Genomic DNA, 15,933 nt, shown 5'->3' on the forward strand with positions numbered 1-15,933 from the left:
ATGTAGGAAATAGATATATCCATAATTGCATTGATCAGAAAAGGAAGAAAGTAAAAATGTTCCGGTGATTTGTGAAAAATTGAAAATGTATAATAAGTATAAAAATATGAAAAAGTCCAAAAATAAGTCCAGTGATTGTGAAAAAAATATAATAGTTGAGGTTAAAAGAATATAAACATATTCGTAATATATGGGTGTAGTTATAGTGAAAATTGATAGGGTCCTTGCAATGATAGTAGTGGTAGTGGATTATGCCTCTAAATTTCCTTTACATTTAGAAGTTTGTATCCAATGTAGTTATAGTATTAATATTTTGTATCAAATATAGCCTGTCTGGTAATCAATCGGGGTGAGATTCCTACAATCCCCGACTAAAGATACCCGACGGTCCCCGCAGCCTGTAATCCAGGAATAAAGAGCACGTGGGACGCCAACCCCAGGAACAAGCGCTTACACGCTGCTGCATGGACACAGCCGGGAGGAAAGCTACATCAAAGCCGGCAGTACGGTAAACCAGCTACATCGTAACCAACATAAATATCTTTTTACCTTCCATTTGATTACAAAATATTAATACTATAAATACATTGGATACAAACGAAATTTAGAGGCACAATGCACTACCACTACTATCACTGACCCTATCAATTTTCACTATAACTATACATATATATATAACGAATATGTTTATATTCTTTTAACCTCAACTATTATATTTTTTCACATTCACTGGACTTATTTTTTACTTTTTCATATTTTTATACTTTTATTATACTTTTTCAATTTTTCACAAATCACCGGAACATTTTTCCTTTTCTGATCAATTGCATTATGGATATATCTATTTCCTACATTAACATAACTAAATTAAAATTACAACAGGACTACGATTTTTAATACTTTTTGTATATATTTATATTAGAATAAAATTATTAATAAATTCTAAAAAAATTTATTGCAATTTTATGTATGAATTTATACACTATTTGATATAATCAATAGGTGATTGTAACACAATTAATTAGTTATTGTGATATACATTCCTTTATTAGATCTTGTTTATCAAGTCTTACATCGGTTCAGTTCTGGATGGTTGAGTTGCCTGTTATACAACACCATTTATATTTTGCACAAGAAAATGCTGTTTCATTATAAATATTGGGATACTTCACTAGAATACATTCTGTGGATGAGTGTTTTTGTTGCATTTACAGATCACATAGAAGCAAACAAAAAATTATAATTTTAGAATTCCCTGACAAATGTATTTGAGCACAGTGAACATTAAAGGGGCTGACCCTAACAGGGCTTATGGACATCAACAGGGGGGTTTTCCAATGAGTCAGAACAAACGCTCTCTAACCAGTAGCGCCTCACTGACAAATGCAGCCCTTCCACATACACATGTAGAGATCCACATCTTGAATGGTAAATGATGTTTAAATGACTTTTTCAATGACTTTTCTGATGTGATATAATGGATGCCCATCTATTCAGCATTTCACCTGTATTAGCCAATGCAGCTGCTGGCAATTTCCCCTGGAAAAGTCAGCGGTTTTGTGAAGGTTTAGAGAAATTGCGTCCTCATGTTGAAGGGATTGTCTGCGATGAGACAGCCCCTTTAGGCCTCTTTCAGACAGGCGTTACGGGAACACCCGCGATTTTTCAGCGCGAGTGCAAAACACTGTAATGCGTTTTGCACTCGCGTGAGAAAAATCGCGCATGTTTGGTACCCAAACCCGAACTTCTTCACAGAAGTTCGGGCTTGGGATCGGTGTTCTGTAGATTGTATTATTTTCCCTTATAACATGGTTATTAGGGAAAATAATAGCATTCTGAATACAGAATGCATAGTAAAACAGCGCTGGAGGGGTTAAAAAATAAAATAAAAAATTTAACTCACCTTAGTCCACTTGATCGCGTAGCCCGGCATCTCCTTCCGTCTTCATCTGATCTCTGTGCAGCAACAGGACCTGTGGTGACGTCATTCCGGTCATCACATGATCCATCACCATGGTAAAAGATCATGTGATGGATCATGTGATGACCGAAGTGACGTCACCACAGGTCCTATTGCTGCACAGAGATCAGATGAAGACAGAAGGGGATGCCGGGCTACGCGATCAAGTGGACTAAGGCGAGTTAAATTTATTAATTTATTTTTTTTTAACCCCTCCAGCGATGTTTTACTATGCATTCTGTATTCAGAATGCTATTATTTTCCCTTATAACCATGTTATAAGGGAAAATAATAATGATCGGGTCTCCATCCCGATGGTCTCCTAGCAACCGTGCGTGAAAATCGCACCGCATCCGCACTTGATGGCGGATGCTTACGATTTTCATGCAACCCCATTCACTTCTATGGGGCCTGCGTTGCGTGAAAATCACCGCTTATGTGAACAGCCCCATAGAAATGAATGGGTCGGTATTCAGTGCGGGTGCAATGCGTTCAACTCGCGCATCGCATCCACGCGGAATACTCGCCCGTGTGAAAGAGGCCTTAATATTTTATAGTCGAGATGTATGAAGGTGAAATTTCATCTGACAGCCTCAGGGAATTACCGTGGCACAAAGATGGAGTTGTGCAGGAAGTTCTCAAACACCTTCCTGTACTCTGCTTCATCCTTTTCAGCTTTCTTCTCAGCCTCAGTTTTAGGACAAGCGCAGCAAGTTCCCTTTTCTGGTCCATCTCCCGATTCTTGCTTCGTTAGCTCATTTTCTTCATCCATGTCAATGGTGCCATTAGCATATTTTCGATTAGGGACTTTATCTGAAATGGAGAAACAAGTCAGAACCAATAAAATAGTGAAGGCACTACTTGGATCCTCACTGCAGTGCCCTTCCAAATCACAGCACATTGTAGAAAAACAAGGCAATAACCCAAAACAAATCGGCAAAAAAACATTTAAATGACTTTTTCAAAGGATTTCAATGACTTTTGTGATGTGATATCATAAAACAAGTCATATTGTAGGACATTTAAGTACACATTGCGTCTTGTGGACATGTTCAGACGTGGCATATAACCAGCAGATTCTCAGTCAGAGATCTGAGTGAGGAGAATCTGCAGTATACAAGTAAAGCAAATGAGATTTTACAAGACCTCATCTACACGCTGCGTACAAAATCTTCAGATACAGTGCTGCCCATAATGTTTCATACCCCTGGCAAATTTTGACAAAGTTACTTTTATTCAACCAGCAAGTAATTTTTTGACAGGAAATGACATAGGTGTCTCCCAAAAGATAATAAGACGATGTACAAGAGGCATTATTGTGGAAAAAAAAAACATTTCTCAGCTTTTATTTCCATTTGAGCAAAAAGTGTCCAGTCCAAAATTATTCATACCCTTCTCAATAATCAATAGAAAAGCCTTTATTGGCTATTACAGCAATCAAACGCTTCCTCTAATTGCAGACCAGCTTTTTGCATGTCTCCACAGGTATTTTTGCCCATTCATCTTTAGCAATGAGCTCCAAATCTTTCAGGTTGGAGGGTCTTCTTGCCATCACCCTGATCTTTAGCTCCCTCCACAGATTCTCAATTGGATTTAAGTCTGGACTCTGGCTGGGCCACTCCAAAACGTTAATGTTGTTGTCTGCTAACCATTTCTTCACCACTTTTGCTATGTGTTTTGGGTCATTGTCATGCTGAAATGTCCACTGGTGCCCAAGGCCAAGTTTCTCTGTAGACTGCCTGATGTTGTCGTTGAGAATCCTCATGTATTGCTCTTTTTTCATGGTGCCGTTAACTGTGATTAGGTTCCCTGGTCCATTGGCTGAAAAACACCCCCAAAGCATTAGGTTCCCACCACCATGTTTGACAGTGGGGATGGTGTTCTTTGGGTTGAAGGCTTCTCCCTTTTTACGCCAAATGAAGGAAACATTATTGTGACCAAACAAATTAATTTTTGTTTCATCTGACCATAAACACAGAAGACCAGGAGTCTTCTTCTTTGTCCAGATGAGCTTTTGCAGAGGCCAAGAAGCTTTTGTGTGCCTTATCTGGAGAAGTGGAACCCAGCAGTGTGCAGTGTCTGTTGGATTGTCTGCCTTGAGACATTGCCACCAGCAGAGCCCAGATTCACCAGGATGTCCTTGGTGGTGATCCTTGGATTCTTTTTCACCTCTCTAACTATCCTCCTGGCCAGCACAGGTGTCACTTTTGGCTTCCGATCACATCCTCTGAGATTTTCCACAGTGCGGAACATCTTGTATTTTTTTTATAATACTTTGCACTGTAGCCATTGGAACTTGAAAACATTTAGAAATGGCCTGGTAGCCCTTTCCTGACTTGTGAACAGCCACAATGCGCAGCCGCAGGTCCTCACTGAGCTCCTTTGTCTTAGCCATGACTGTCCACAAACCAACTGCAGAGAGCTGCTGTTTTTCACCTGTTGAGTTGATTAAAACAGCTGTTCCCAATTAATAAGGGTAATTAGGATGCTTTAGAACAACTTGGACTATTTGGAATGGTATAGAACTTGATTTCCCCACAGACTGACAGTTTGCGAAGGGTATAAATAGTTTTGGACTGGACACTTTTTGCTCAAATGTAAATAAAAACTGAGAATTTTTTTTTTTCCCACAATAATGCCTCTTGTACATCGTGTTATTATCTTTTGGGAGACACCTATGTCGTTTCCCGTCAAAAAATTACTTGCTGATTGAATAAAAGTAACCAAGTCAAAATTTACCAGGGGTATGAATAATTATGGGCAGCACTGTATCATCTCCCTCTAGTGTGGATTTAAATCTGCAGCATAAATTGACATTTCTGCTGCGGATTTCACTCATTGCAATGCAGAGGAATAAATAGGTGACAAACACACAGTATTTATGTGAACTGAATCCACACCAATTGCTGCTCCGAAATTCCAGCAATATGCTACGGATTGTGGAAATACCCTAAAAATGACAAGGAGAAATTCAAACAAATAAACCTGCCCTTGGGAGAGCGGGGATCCAGCGACTCCCATTCTCTATTGAAGTGTATAAGGGTTATGGAAGATCATATCTTTCCATAGACATGCTATAAACTGGAATACTTCTTTAACTCAAGGCATATTCAGCTTATAAGGTGTTAACCAAGAGTAATAGTGATCTCCCAGAGTGGCCGACCCCTGGTGGTGATAATACTTGCCAGGTCCCTGCCACTCCAGAACTGCTAGGAAATTAGCTTCTGACCAAAGGGGGTGAGGGGGTTGAATGACATGTGACTGCTGCAGCCAATCACAGGGCACGGCGGTGACCTGGTCCACTTGCTGCACGACAACTGGTCACGTGATGCATGGGGAGCATGTCGCGTAACCCCCCCCCCCCAACAACTGATGTTGATTTCAGCGCTGCAAGGAGCAGAAGAGCCAGCCTAAGAGCAATAGAGGTCGAACCCAGCAAAGGGGACCAGGTAAGTATGACCACCACTGTGGGTCGGCAGCCCTGGGAGGTCTGCATTAGTGTTAGATAACCCCTTTAACTGTGCTTCATCCTGGGAGATTGTGCACAGATGCAAAGAACAAATCAATCAAGGTGGTCATACACAATGCAGTTTTTTTTTGTCTACAGGCTATGGGGAGAGACTACATGCTTCACAGGCAACGGATATCAAAGATTTGGGATAATTTTCCCTGAGTTAATGGATGCTTCAATACTGGACCCCCTGCTCTGTCAGCAACACAGACATTATAAAAGCGGAACTCATACCCAAGACTCTTTTCACCAAGTTTTGGATAAAAAAAAAAAAAAAACACATCAGGCCTGGAAATATTCTTCATCCACCTTAAAGACTCTAACCTGGAGTCACGTGGCAACACTCATTAGGCAAAACTATATAATAAAGGATATTTTAATGTGTATCTATAATTTCACATTCAATGCACATAACGTAAGCTGTAAACTTTTATAGGATCTGTACTAAAAGTGTATATGCATAGATACAATCAGTAATATGACCCAAAACCAGCACCCCGGGACCACAGACATGCATGAGGAGAAGCACCTTTAGAGCAGTAGTTGTCTTGGTACAGGTAACTGTCCTGAGGCTGCTGCTGCCAGCGCACAATGTAATAGGAGAGGTTGCCATTTGGCAAAGAGGGAGGCTTCCACCTCACAATCAGCTGAAAGGATGAATTCGAGGCAGAGATGACATCCAGAGGAATGGAGGGCACTAAAAGAAAAATAGGCACATTAGTGGATACAGACAACAGCACGGTGGACCAAAACAGCAGCTAGCTGGTGCACGCGTCTCAAAGGCTTGATCAAAGTCTCAAAGTCTACATAGACAACAAAAAAACTACAATTGTGCAGAATTTCATTTACCCCGAAAAAAAAAAGACTCGTGAATTGTACAAATATAAAAACAAAATAAAAATACTGCGCAAAACTTAACATTACCTGAAGCGTCTGTACGTATGTAAACAATTTTGCTCTTGGCTCCATGAATCTGATGGTCCTCCACCATGGTCAAAGTAAGGGCTTTTACAAAGATTGCATAGGAAGTCCAGGGCTTCAGGCCCTGCAGAAGAATGCCTGGGTTCTGATCATTTTTCTCTGGCAGGTCCACATCCACCATGTTCCAACTGTTGGACCCACATGCGTCCTGACCGTCAAATTCAGTCACATTAGGAACAGGGCTGTCATTAGAAAAGGAGAACGCCAAATACCATGAGTAATTTCCTTTTGTACCTTCCTGTATCCTTCCTGTCTAAGGGCTCATTCACACGACTGTATGATCACCGTGCCCGTGCAACAATGCATGGGAACCGGCAGTGTGAACCCTGTATTGCGGTGCGGACCCACTGACTTGCATGGGTCCGCGATCTGCAAAATACGGCAAAAGACAGGACATGTTCTATCTTTTGCTATGCGGATGCACCGCCCCGCTTTGTGGTGCTTCTGAGCCATGCCTCTGTCCTGCAAAAGATAAGATATGTCTTATCTTTTTGTGGATCGCGGACCCATTCAAGTCAATAGAGTGCACATGGCCAGTGCCCGTATATTGCGGACGGGCACAGAGCCATTACGGTTGTGTGAATGGTGCTTAACCTGTATGTTCATGATGGTCATGTTACCACAGATCCTGATGCTCCTTAAGGCCTCATGCACACGACCGTTCTTTTTTTTGCGGTCCGCAAATTGCGGATCCGCAAAACACGGAAGCCACCCGTGTGCCTTCTGCAATTTGCGGAACGGAACAGGCGGCCCATTGTAGAAATGCCTATACTTGTCCACAAAACGGACAAGAATAGGACATGTTATATTTTTTTGCGGGGCCACAGAACGGAGCAACGGATGCAGACAGCACACAGAGTGCTGTCCGCATCTTTTGCGGCCCCATTGAAGTGAATGGGTCCGCACCCGAGCCGCAAAAACTGCGGCTCCGATGAGGACCAGAACAACGGTCGTGTGCCTGAGGCCTAACTCTGTGTCTATAAATACTGCTTGCTCTAGCTGCTGCACAATATCAGTATTTCTATAATTTTTCACTGCTTATACATGAAATGTGCGGTTTATTCTAGCAGAATGATCCAGCTGCAGTTTGTATGAGGAAAATGTTAAACTTTAGCTACCAGTTTGACCACTGAAGGGTCCAGAACTTACGCTTCTTTATAGTAGACAGTGAAGCTGATGAGGTCTCTATAATCCTTGGGCTTGTAACGCTCCCACGTCAAGAGTATTCTGTTCTTACTTGTGCTGTTGGTGATGAATTTCAGAGTGACGGTCGCACCTGGGGAAAAAAATAAAATAAAAGATGCACATGGAATTAATATATACAGTCATGTATTTAGAATAACATGATTAAACCGTTATCTATGTAGAACTATGCCTAAAATTGCTGCACAGGCAGAGCACCTTACATATGGTATGGCTGTGCCTGGTACTGGGGCTCAGACCTATTTACTTGAGGATAGGCCGTCAGGGATGAAGGCCAGGGGATCACTGTAAATCAGCAGATGATTCCCTGTATGTACACACAAACACATGAATCATCATAACCATGCTGTTGTCCATAGCTTTGCATATGAACCTCAAACTAAAGCCATATGTTACATTAAATCTCATAATTGAAAGGCAATTCTGAGGAAGCTAAAATCTATTCACTGAAGGACAGCAGAGATGCCCTCACGGATCACCAATGTAGAGTTCCTGGTACAGCGTCATAATCATCATAACCAAACATGACCACATAAGAAAATATGATTCAAATTAAAGTGCACCTATCATTTCAATCTTTTTTTCTTAATTCAGTAGCTGTCATGTTAACCTTCAAATGTATAATATATTGTCTATTTAAAAGTAGTTTATAAATCCTCTATATGTGTCCTCACTTTTGCGGTTGCTACGGTCGTCTTACTCACAAACATTGAGGACGTCTTCTGTTGTCAGGCATAATCCGTAGACTGACTCACTGCATACGTCTACGGATTTCTTCCTGTTGGTTGAGCAATGTGCGCTCCCGCACTGTCCGAAAAGCGCTCTCATTAGCCAGCTTCCCCCTTGCTGGTGATGAGTTGCAGCAGAGAATTATGGGAAGTGAGAGCAACGTCAGAAGAGCGCTGCGTATGGGCAACGGCTACACTACAGAGCAGAAACGTAGATATTGTGAAGACGGAGTAACGGAAACTCTGAATTGAGATATGTCCAAAAAAAGGGGTTTGAAATGCATGGGATCGAAATGAATAGGAAGAAAAAGGATGAACATCCTAGAAAGTAGTGTATAGAGGTAAGTTTGTTAAATGATGGGTACACTTTAAATGGGTTGTCTGCCTTTTTCTTACTGATGAACTATCCTTTGGATAGGTCATCAGCATCTGATGGGCCAGGGTCCAACACCCAGGACCCCACTGATCAGCTGTTTGAGAAGGCAGCAGCACTCGCAGTAGTTCAACAGCCTTCTTGCCGACGTCATGACTATGTCACGTGGTCTGGGTGCAGCTCAGCCCCATTCACTTCAAAGGGGCCGAGCTGCACCTAGACCATGTGACCAATGAACGTGAGGTCATACGACCTACACAAAAGCTACTGTGAGCGCTGGTGCCTTCTCAAACAGCTGATCGGTGGGGGTCCTGGTGTAAGTGTCTCGGAAAACTCCCATATTTATTAAGAGTTTACTGTAGGGACGTAGTTAAAGTAATAATAAAAAACTATGACTCGCCGTCCCAGCCACTTCAAATCCAGTGCCACCACTCATCCCATTCGCCAAGCTGCAGCAGTGAGCCTGCATACATTTTTCTGTATACTGCTGCAGTCGTGTATGGCATGTACTGAAGAGTGGGTCACGGTCACAATTTGTTTACCTCCATTCATACAGATACACAATTATTGTGTACACTCCTCCACCATGGTTTTTATATTGAACTGGTGGTAAACGTTAATTACCCAGGTACAGCCCTGGCTTTACCTGCTGGTCTAGTATACTTTATGCATGACACATGGTACTTACAGGGAGCCATATCTCCATTATTTCTGCGATTTATATCCAGTTGGTTCTGTCTTCCTATGGTTCCAGTTGCATTTTCCATAGTGTAGATCTCGTTTAAACATAGCCTGGGGTTAAATGCAAAGTACATCTTGCCTTGTTTGATGGTGAGGTTGTGCTTGGACCAGTCCCACAGTTGCTGAAGATTGTTGTTGTCCAGAACATAAAATGAGTAAAACCTATGTAACAAAGGGTGAGAAAGTTTGTAAGAACAAAGAAAACCATGTATGCTAAACAGCTGAAGAATACTGGCCAAAGCTCCGACTGAGAACAATGTACTGGCCATGTAGTGAACCGAGGTTCTCCTTGTAGTCACTTTGCTCTGAAATGCTAAAACGTCACCCTAAGCATCTGTGGGGTTCCCACATGTGTACCCCTATGATCATATAGTGATGCCATATAAAACTGATGGGAATGGCTCTTTAAAGGTGTTGTCCCATGTGAGACAATGGGGACATTTCACTGGGATATGCCCCCACCATTGCCTGATAGGTGCGGGTCCCAAAAGTAGTGGAGGGTGCACTGTGCATGCACAGCCACCCTCCATTCATTTCTATGGGGCCGCTGAAAAACTGGCTCGGCTATTTCTGTCGGGCCTATAGAAGTGAATGTGAGCGATGGCTGGTCATGTGCAGTGCTCTCCCATTCACTTCTATGGGGAGAGCGCTTGATGGTGGCCGGATCGAAGGCCTCCAGCCACCATTTTGGGCCGCCCCGTTATCAATATAGGTGTGGGTCCCTTTAGGGAATGGTAGTCCTTTAATAACAGGGAAGCTAAATAAAAACTACCAAACGTGCTAATGTACACATTCTATACACAAAACCTGGAACCTCCAAACGTTCTGCATATCTCTGTAATCTGTCCTGGTTCCCCTTTCTCCCTTCAGCTGAAATGGTCAGAGTCAGGAGAGCTGGGAAGACAGAGTTTGTCTTGGCTGAGGGAAGTGTGAGAACGCTTTCATGAAAGCTCCAAGTTCCGATTAGTTAGACTTTTTAACCTGTGTGAACGTGCTGTATACTCTAAAAACACAGCTGGTGCACCAGACCTACAACTACTCCCCCAACACACATATCTGATGACTGAGGAGCCATGTCATCATCACCGGGAAGCCTGACACTATCAATAGTACTGTGCCTGGGGAAGGGTATTCGAGTTTCACTAATTAAATGTTATTTGTCGCACAATGCTAAGTTATCATATACTTTCTGTATCAAATTCCTTATTTCAAAACCTCTGCTCGCTGAGACCCCCCCTCAAACACATGCATGCTGGGCTCAGCCGACTATGCACATGTTCTTAAGGGGGGGGGGGGGGGGGGGAATAAGCTACTGTCAGAGTGATTGTTCTAGAGCTGAGTGGAGCGTCAGCACACTGAACGCTGCTCTATATAAATGGGGGAGCGCGACCCCCTGATCAGACACTTACTCTCTTAGGGTAGAAGTCATTTTAATAGGACAAGCCCTTTAAAGTGGCACTATATTTTCTGTAAACTTTGGATTTGTCATAGGGACATATCAAAAGTTTAGATCAGGGGGGGCCTGAGCACTGAAATCCCCACGATCTCTAGAACAAGGGGGGGCCGCAATTGCTCTACATACTGCATAACTCACCAGTATGGATTCCCATGCATTATTATTATAAGTTACAGAGAATATTTAGATCCTTGTTCTGGAAAAATAAAAATAGTAGAATCCGATATGAAACATTACAGCGTGGTAAAGAAGAAGGGGGACTGGCGTTACCTAACCCCTTTATATATTTCTTAGCAGCTCAGTTGCAACACTTTAAGGGCTGGGAGTCCCTGAGAGAGATGGGAAGATGTGGAGAATTGGTGAAGTGGGCATCTGGGGTCTGCCAGCCTATTTCGATTATGGAGAAAAATTTACCCGACTCTTTTAAACCCCTCCCAGTAGTAGGATTAATGAGGAGGGTCTGGGGAAAAGTTAGGGAAATTCTGGGTGTTCGGGAACTATTAGACCTGTCTCATGTTTGGACAATTCTAAATGAGGGTTATTCCAAACTGCAGGGATTTTCTGATTGGGAATGTAAAGGACTATGGAATTTAGGTCAACTATATTCACAAGGTATCCTAAAACCACTTACACAACTTTACACTGAACATGGCCTAGTGTCTACCCATTTCTATAAATACCTTCAGTTAAGGCACGCTATTAGGTCGCAGGATAAAGTGCGCTCCCTACAATTTGTATCACCTCTCATGCTTAATAAACTGATAGAACCAGGTCCTGTAAAAAAAGCTATTTCGGATGCTTATAATACTTTGCTATTAGAGCAGCTCAAAGTTAAGTTGAAGTGGGAGAGGGATGTGGGCCCCATCTCAGACAGCCAATGGGAAGAAGTCCTTGCACAGATTCCTACTCTAACCCCTAGCAAAGCGGCTAGACTGTCTCAACTCTATGTGATACACAGGGTACATAGAACTCCAATCTTCTTATGGAAGGTGGGATATAGATCTGACTCCAAGTGTCCGAAATGTGGGGAAGAAGGGGCCGGATTGCTCCATATGCTGTGGAATTGCAGTGCGCTACAGGGCTATTGGACAGATATAATCATTTTATTAAACAAAATTTATAGCGCTAATTATAAACTGGATCCTAGGTTTTGCTTGCTTGGTATATTAGATTCGGATAACTTGCCACCAAATGTTACAATCGGAATCAACAGAATCTTATTTCAGGCACGCAAAACCCTAGCTGCTGAATAGATACAGCCGCTTCCCCCAAGCATATCGGAATTCATTGCCAGAATGAATACAGTCATAAGATTGGAAAGAGGAGTATACATGAAGCGTAATAGCATGTCGAAATTTGATACCGTTTGGGGCCCCTGGATTGACAGATCTGGAGTTTGTAGTACATGGCTAACTAGTCTGAGGATCTTCTCGGGCTAGCCCGGGAGGGGAGAGATGGGGCTGATTGTGTTTAAGCCTAGTGTGCTGAAGCTTTATAGTGCATAGGTGATGTCCTGGTCTGTTACTAAAACAAATAGGTCTTACACATGTTTATGCTTATCTACTCACAACAAGGTCTGAAAGTGGGTGGGGGTAGTTTGGTTGTTGGGATCTTTATGTTAAAGAGGACCTTTCACCGATTATTACACTATGAACTAACTATACAGACATGTAGAGCGGCGCCCGGGGATCTCACTACACTTACTATTATCCCCGGGCGCCGCTCCGTTCTCCTGCTATGCCCTCCGTTATCTCCGTTCACTAAGTTATGGTAGGCGGAGTCTGCCCTTGTTCTTCTGTAGCGCTGGCCAATCGCATTGCAGAGCTCACAGCCTGGGAGAAAATAACCTCCCAGGCTGTGAGCTCTGCGCTGCGATTGGCCAGCGCTAGAGCAGAACAAGGGCAGACTCCGCCTACCATAACTTAGTGAGCGGAGATAGCGGAGGACATAGCAGGAGAACGGAGCGGCGCCCAGGGATAATAGTAAGTGCAGTGAGATCCCCGGGCGCCGCTCTACATGGCTGTATACTTAGTTCATAGTGTAATAATCGGTGAAAGGTCCTCTTTAAGGATCCTGTTTATTGACTATCCTGTTTTGTACAATGAATATTTTGTTGAACATAATATATGACAAGAATTTAGTAAAATTAGATTTTTACAAAATAATAATAAAAATGCATCTGATTTAAAAAAAAAGAACAAGGGGGGAGCACTTGCTTAGCGCTCTCTCTGCTCTTGCTCCACAAGCTGGGCCCATAGACTTTCTATTGAGTCTGTCTCGCTTCTTGCTCTGCAGCGAGATGAGACAACTCACAGCGATCGCTTCTTTCCCCTCGTTCTAGAGATTGGTCAAGGTCTCGGCCCTCACGATTTAGACTTTTGATATGTCCCTATGTCATATCAAAAGTATACTGAAAGTACAGGGCCACTTTAAGGCTGGAATTTTAACAAAAAAAAACACATACAACCTGTAACAAATCAGATCCAAATGTAAGCAGCAATTACACAAGGTATTTTAGGAACAGCTGAATTTAAAAATTCCTCATAAGTTAAAAGCAACAGCCTTTAAAAAAAAAAAAAAAAAAAAAGAAGGATTAGGATGCCGGGAATTCACAGCACTTGAAATATCACCCAGGCAGGTCACAGACTGCAGGAGACACAGATTTCCTAAAAAATACGCCATACCCCTCGCACAGGAGCCCCTGCTTCTCATGCCCGACTCTTTGTGGGAGAGAACAGGTTTCTTCTGTGTGTCAGAGTGAAAGGATAAAGTAGAAAACCAGTAGAATACGTCCAAACACTGGCATTCCAGGGCTCTGAAAACGAAGCAGAGATTCACCTATTCCTGGCATGCGGGGCCCAGGAAGGTTTCGCCGTTAACCTCTTTCAGACTGTTTGGAAGAAGTGCACTAAACGCTGCAAATTAAAGGGGCACTCACCCATCCTTCTGGTTCTCTCCATTGATGTAGCGCAGGCTTTTCAGGAAAGATAGCGACACCAGTGCATGGGAGTGGTGGATTTTCACATATCCGGTCACAGTCTCGATCAGGCCGAGGAAATTCTCCAGCTCTGCAGCAATATTTTCTAAATCAAACATACAGACAAACGTTAAGAAACCATGCGCATGTCTTCACATAAATGTGAAAAAAATAAAATAATCAAACCTGAAACTAAAAGGCGACCTACATCTTAGGCCTCGTTCACACCTCGGTGAATCATGGACGTGCACTTTCCATGTTCTCCACCGGATTCGGACAATAACTGAACCAAACAGACCGCACTGACTATAATGGGGTCCGTTCAGCGGTTCATTCTTTTAGCAGAAACAAAGTCCTGCATACATTTTGTGTTCGCTCTTTTTGGCGGAATCTGCAAGGTCGGAACTGAGCAGCGCCTCTGAGGCAGAGGCGAACACGACCTTACCTGTTCAGATTTGAAATGACATCCCCTGCTCCACTTTTATTGGCCAACTAGGTAGACTTGCTGTTCACAAGCCTGGGAACGCAGGGTGACAACACGTATGGTAGATGTACACAGATGTACTACACATGGCGGCCTAATAAATTCATCGCCATTCCTTCAATACACATACATGATGGGCTCGGCTGAGCGTGAATGTGTTCTCCATGCAGGAGAAAGGACCAGGCTGCTTTCACCAGCTTATGTCCTGTGAAAATAAGGAGCTATTCACACGACCGAAATCACAGATCCGCAAAATACGGATGTGGTCGGTGCACTCTTTGACGGCCCTGTCTTAAAAAATAGCTATTCTTGTCCACAAAAAACTTTTTTTTTTGTGGGGCTGCAGCACAGACATACGGATAGCACATGTGCTGTCGACATATTTTGCAGCTCCATAGAAAGGAATGATCCGCAAAAAAAAAGTAGACTTGGACTGAAAATTTAGTCGTGTGAATGGCCCCTAAGGGAACAGGCATGTTGAAATCCAACAAGCCCTATCCTTCTATGCCCCCAACATCTGCCTTCGGAGGCAAATCAGGAGAGCACCATTGACATCAGATGGGTGGCTGAACCCACGGATTTCAGCAGGACCATCCAACCCTCTAATGTGTATGCCTACCTTAAAGGGAATCTCTCACCAGCTTATGCTGACCCGTCTGACGGCTGGATGAACTGGTGACAGAAACCCTGAGCAAAACATTGTGTCATTTTCTTTGTCATTTTACCAAAATCAGTATCAGCAGCTCCAACGTGAGGGGACCATTGTAGTCTGCTCAAAGAGCTCGCTGGGTGTAGGGTTTACACACGGAACGAGCAGCGATACAAACATACAGCAGGAATCTTCTCTCCTAAGAGTTCATCTGGGCACAGGTTTTAGCTCCGTAAAATCAGAATATCCGGCTAACATGCTGTAAAATGAGTGTGGGATTCATCGTGTGCCAGACCAGTGTCAGAGAACTGACAGGTACGCACTGGAGTGGGATGCTCTTAGGCTCCCATTCATAACTTCATGTATCCGCCTGGGTTTCCAAAAATACTCCACAGGGGTGCCAGTAACAAGTCCGGAGCTTTCAGCAACCTCTCTCTTGGCACAACCAGCACTACTGGTTACAGTCTCGTATTGCACGAGTTATCAGAGCTTCCACATGAATGCTACATCTGCTCCTACTACATCTTTATCCTCACGCCGACCTAGCTGCGGGAACTGAACGCCAAGTAACAGTCTGTTTCCCAGCCAAAAGGTAAATGGTTAAATGAGGTGCGATAAAGGTGCAGGAACAAGGCCGCCTTTGTTTTATAGGCTATTAGCAATGTCCAACAAATAGAAAACATCTGCTGGCAATGCCTGTCTGTACTGCTGGAAGGGAATGGAAGCAAGGCCTATACCAGGGATCAGCAACCTTTGCCACTCCAGCTGCTGTGAAACTACAACTCCCAGCATGCACGCTTACTTGGCTGTTCTTGTAACTACCATAGAAGTAAAAAGGTGGACTCTGGGAGTTGTAGTTTCAGAAGAGCT

General features: G+C 43.1%; 1 protein-coding gene across 2 annotated transcripts in view; it reads right to left on the reverse strand.

Annotated features, from left to right (window-relative positions):
• The window catches only part of IGF1R (insulin like growth factor 1 receptor), a 195,769-nt gene that overhangs the window by 36,993 nt on the left and 142,843 nt on the right, over nt 1–15,933 (reverse strand). For both annotated transcript variants that reach the window (XM_040414218.1, XM_040414219.1), the window contains exons 5-10: nt 13,892–14,036; nt 9,445–9,659; nt 7,602–7,728; nt 6,396–6,634; nt 6,001–6,168; nt 2,566–2,773 (exon numbers count right to left, since the gene is read on the reverse strand). In XM_040414218.1, the coding sequence (XP_040270152.1) occupies nt 2,566–2,773; nt 6,001–6,168; nt 6,396–6,634; nt 7,602–7,728; nt 9,445–9,659; nt 13,892–14,036 (1,102 nt within the window). The remainder of the gene's footprint in view (nt 1–2,565; nt 2,774–6,000; nt 6,169–6,395; nt 6,635–7,601; nt 7,729–9,444; nt 9,660–13,891; nt 14,037–15,933) is intronic.

The sequence above is a fragment of the Bufo bufo genome, chromosome 1, assembly GCF_905171765.1.
Source record: "Bufo bufo chromosome 1, aBufBuf1.1, whole genome shotgun sequence".
In the NCBI taxonomy this organism is placed as follows: Eukaryota; Metazoa; Chordata; class Amphibia; order Anura; family Bufonidae; genus Bufo; species Bufo bufo.